The following is a 4,055-nucleotide window of genomic DNA, read 5'->3' as shown; positions in this document are numbered from 1 at the left end:
ATAGAAAACCCTGCTGATAATGTGAAGACAAGAGGACTGACTTTGAACACTCTTCATTTCACAGGGGGAAACTGAGGCCTTTGAGCTAGGAAGTGGTTGGCCCATCTCCCTGTTCCCAATCCCCCTCTCAGGACGCACAGGGTTTCTGTCCTCAGACAGAGACAGCTCTGACAAAAGAAGAAGGTACTGCGGGCCACCACTAAGGACTGTTGAGATGGGGTGGTCAGGCATTTGAGGGTGAAGCTATCGAAGTACCCCTATAGTGGGTATCAGGGGATCCGGCCCAAGGGAAAGATCCAGAAAGATCTGGAATTGTTGCACTGCGGGCTGGGAGTGGAGAAGGGCTCCTTCCATTATGAAGATTTCCCACTCTGTGCTGCTGACTTTAGCTCACTCTCTCCTTCACCTCTGTTCTAGGAGGGTTCTGAGGTCCCCTGGATTCAGCCTGCAGCCTTTTAATACCTCCTCAGGACTGCTCAAGGGGGACAGCTTCTGTGCCATTTCTGTCTCTGGGTGGAAGGTGCCAAATGCCTTACGGGCAGGTGATCTGCCTCAGCCAGGCTGAGAGTCTTCATCTCCGGCTTATTAAAGAAACTCAATTAGAGGTCTTGTTAAGTGCGTCTTGAGACTTAGGCAGGGAAGGGTGGAGGTGTCTTGGTGGGGGTGAGGGTTGATTTTCAGAGCTGGGTCAGCCATGCTTCAGATTGAGCATTTAACAGGATTGTAAAGAAGCCACTTTGGTGGCCTAGTGTTCCCTGCAGCTGTACCTATTGCCACCTAGGACATTGTGGCAGCAGGGTGGGGCAACCTTGTCTCAGAAAGTCAGGAAGCCTGGAGCTTAAGTGCACGAATTTTTATCACAAGGAGGGAGGGATTTATTAACGTTATTCCAGAGGGGACACTCTGAGAGTAAGTTACTGAGTTGGGGCTCAGAGGGGTGTGATTTCTAAGGGTGTCAAATTCCTGGAGGTTTTAAAGGGCCAGGGTGATAGCGTCACTCCGGAAATTAGAGTTGTCTAAGCCCGTGTAGTAAGGGGCTGAAGAGCCAGAAAAGGGACGTGACATGTTGGCAGTAGCTTTGGAGTGGGCTGGGGTGGGGCAGCTCTGGGAAGGACTGAGACCTCTGGCTCCTGGGAGGGGAGAGGTAGGAGCAGAATCGCCAGGAATTGACCAATGGGGAAAGAGCCCATATTTGCACTCTGGGAGCTTGGAAATTTCTGATACCCGCCCCTTCAACATCTCCATCCCCCTTCCCGCCCCGGGCATAAAAAGCCACAGGTGAGGGCCTTGTCACTCCTCCTGCGGCCAGAAGTTCTCAGACCTGCGTCCCTTTTCCCTTCGCTCTGGTCTCCCTCCTCATCATGACTTCCTATAGCTATCGCCAGACCTCAGCTATGTCTTCCTTTGGGGGTACGAGCGGGGGTTCAGTGCGCATTGGGTCAGGGGGTGTTTTCCGCGCACCCAGCATCCACGGGGGCTCAGGCGGCCGCGGCGTGTCCGTGTCCTCCACCCGCTTCGTGACCTCGGCCTCCGGGAACTATGGCGGCATCCGCGGTGGAAGTTTTAGTGGGACCCTGGCTGTGTCCGATGGGCTGCTGGCTGGCAATGAGAAGATCACCATGCAGAACCTCAACGATCGTCTCGCCTCCTACTTGGACAAGGTGCGCGCCCTAGAGCAGGCCAATGGTGAGCTGGAGGTGAAGATCCGCGACTGGTACCAGAAGCAGGGACCCGGACCCTCCCGAGATTACAACCACTACTTTAAGACCATCGAGGACTTGCGCGACAAGGTGGGTAGTGGCCGGGCCCTGGGAGGTGCACCTGTTGGGGTGGTGCGGCAGGGCGGGGAGGTTGTGGAAACTCAGCCCGCGCGGGTGGACAAGCCCGTTACTACGAGCCGGAACCCGCAGGGTGTGGCACAAAGTCTGGGCTGGACCCTGGGATTCGAGTGGAGGCGGGGTGGAAGGGAACTGAGACAGGTTAAGTGGGTGGGGCTTTCGGAAGCGGTGGGGACCTGCTTGGATAGTCAGGGATATCCAAAGAGAGCAATTTAACACAGCTTGGGGCTGCCCAGATATGAAGATCCCGAGCCGCAGCCTCATCTGGGGGTGGGGTGTTGGGGAGGGCTGGGGAGCTGCAGGATATTAGTCTGTAGGCTCAGAGGTCACCTGAGCCTGTGGCCCTCTCCTGGGGCTCTTCAGCATTGTTTTCTCCGGTTGTGCTTGTGCGTGTCTGGTTTTCTTTACAGCAGCTGTCCTCTCACTCTCCTCCTCTCCAGCCCAGGGGACCACCTAGGCTCACACGGAGCTATGAGAAGAATGTAAAACCTGGGGGCTGCACAGTAAAACCAGATCTTAAAAAAAAAAAAAAAAAAAAAAACCAAAAAACAACAACAAAAAAAAAACTTCCAGTGAGGCGTGGTAGCTCAGGCCCGTAATCCCAGGACCAGGTGGATGAGTTTATAGCTATGCCCAGCTACAGTTAACTTGAATCTAGTCAGGGCTACATGAGTCTCTAGGCTCCCACCCGTCCGTCAAACGGCCCCGAACAGACAGACAGACAGACAACAACTCTAACACGAAACAAAAGAAAAATAAAAATAATTATTTTAGTAAGTAAGAGGGAGCTAGAAGTCTTGACCCTCTGCTTCTGTGGACCTCTCTCCTGGAGTACCAGGTCCAGGGAAGACAACCTGCAAGTCTCTGAGGGCTCCAACATCCAACAGGCTGGTTGGGTGGGGCATTGCCTTCACTCCTAGGGAAGAGCTATGTCCTGAAGAAATGTACCAGAGACCAGGCAGGCATTTAATAGCTTCCTCTCCGCTAGTGCTCCCAACATGCAATTCTCAAGAGCATTTTCCAGGGCTGTGTGAACTTAGCATGGAGCTAGACACACAACACAGCAAGCAGCTAGAGAGGTGCTTTTTGACCCAGTGATGGACAGCTAGAATCCTAGGCGGCACACATCTTTCTTTCTCCTGCTTTGTCCCTTTCCCCTCCCACACACTCCCAGCACGCATATCTAGAAGCAATTCTTACTCCGCTGTGAATGCTCTCCTCTGGGTTTTTATATTCTGTTGTTTTCGTCAACAACCCCCCCCCCCCAAACTATCTATGTAGCTGAGCGTGGTGGCTTATCCAGCATTGAGAAACTGAGGCAGAAAGAAGGACGATGAAGTTAATGCCAGTTGAGCCATACAGTGAGACTCTGTCTCAAAATGTCAAACCAGAGCCGGGGCGCAGTGGCACACACATTTAATTCCAGCACTTGGGGAGGCAGAGAAGGTGGATCTCTGTGAATTTGAGAGTCCAGGACAGCCAGGGCTACAAAGAGAAATCCTGTCTTGAACCCCCTAGTCCCTCACCCCCAAAGTCTAACAACAAACCAGAGGAAACCAACCAACCCAACCCAAACCAACCCAACCCAACCCAACCCAACCCAACCCAACCCAACCAAAAACATTAAACCAAAATAATCCTGCAGATTCCAACCCAGTGACAGGATAAGTGGCCATGACCTTAATCTCTGAAAAACACTGAGCCCTGGTACTTGAATTGGTGGTAAACTTGATGATTTAAGTGAACCCCTCAGACCATAGTCTTCATATTGGGTAAACTCAGGATTTCCAGTCACGTACAGTGGTAGTACTAACCTAGGAGTGAGGCTGAGTTACCATGAAGGGAGTACAAGGTGGCACATCACCGAAGGCAGAATGTGCTCTAAGTGTGGGACACAGACAGGGATAAGTGTTGCTTTTCTTTTCTTTAGGATTTATTTATTTATTTATCTATTAATTTATTTATATGTATATTGGTGTTTTGCTTGCATGTATGTCTGTGTGAGGAACTGGAGTTGCAAACAGTTGTGAGCTGCCACGAGGGTGCTGCAAATTGAACTCAATTCCTCTGGAAGAATATCCAGGGCTCTTAACCTCCGAGTTACCTCTCCAGTCCCTGGGATAAATGATCCTTTCTTTCTTCCTTTCTTCCTTTCTTCCTTCCCTTCCCTTCCCTTCCCTTCCCTTCCCTTCCCTTCCCTTCCCTTCCCTTCCCTTC

The 4,055-nt window shown here is 51.7% G+C and overlaps 1 protein-coding gene across 1 annotated transcript in view; it reads left to right on the top strand.

Annotated features, from left to right (window-relative positions):
• The first annotated feature begins 1,248 nt into the window (after nucleotides 1-1,248).
• Nucleotides 1,249-4,055, top strand: part of Krt19 (keratin 19) — a 5,237-nt gene continuing 2,430 nt past the window's right edge. Inside the window, exon 1 of the mRNA XM_021176374.2 lies at nucleotides 1,249-1,790. Within this exon, the coding sequence (XP_021032033.1) occupies nucleotides 1,362-1,790 (429 nt within the window). The 5' untranslated portion in view covers nucleotides 1,249-1,361. The remainder of the gene's footprint in view (nucleotides 1,791-4,055) is intronic.

Source organism: Mus caroli, chromosome 11, assembly GCF_900094665.2.
Source record: "Mus caroli chromosome 11, CAROLI_EIJ_v1.1, whole genome shotgun sequence".
Classification (NCBI taxonomy): domain Eukaryota; kingdom Metazoa; phylum Chordata; class Mammalia; order Rodentia; family Muridae; genus Mus; species Mus caroli.
The sequence above is the reverse complement of the archived record's forward strand: the minus strand, read 5'-3'. Positions and strand labels throughout refer to the sequence as shown.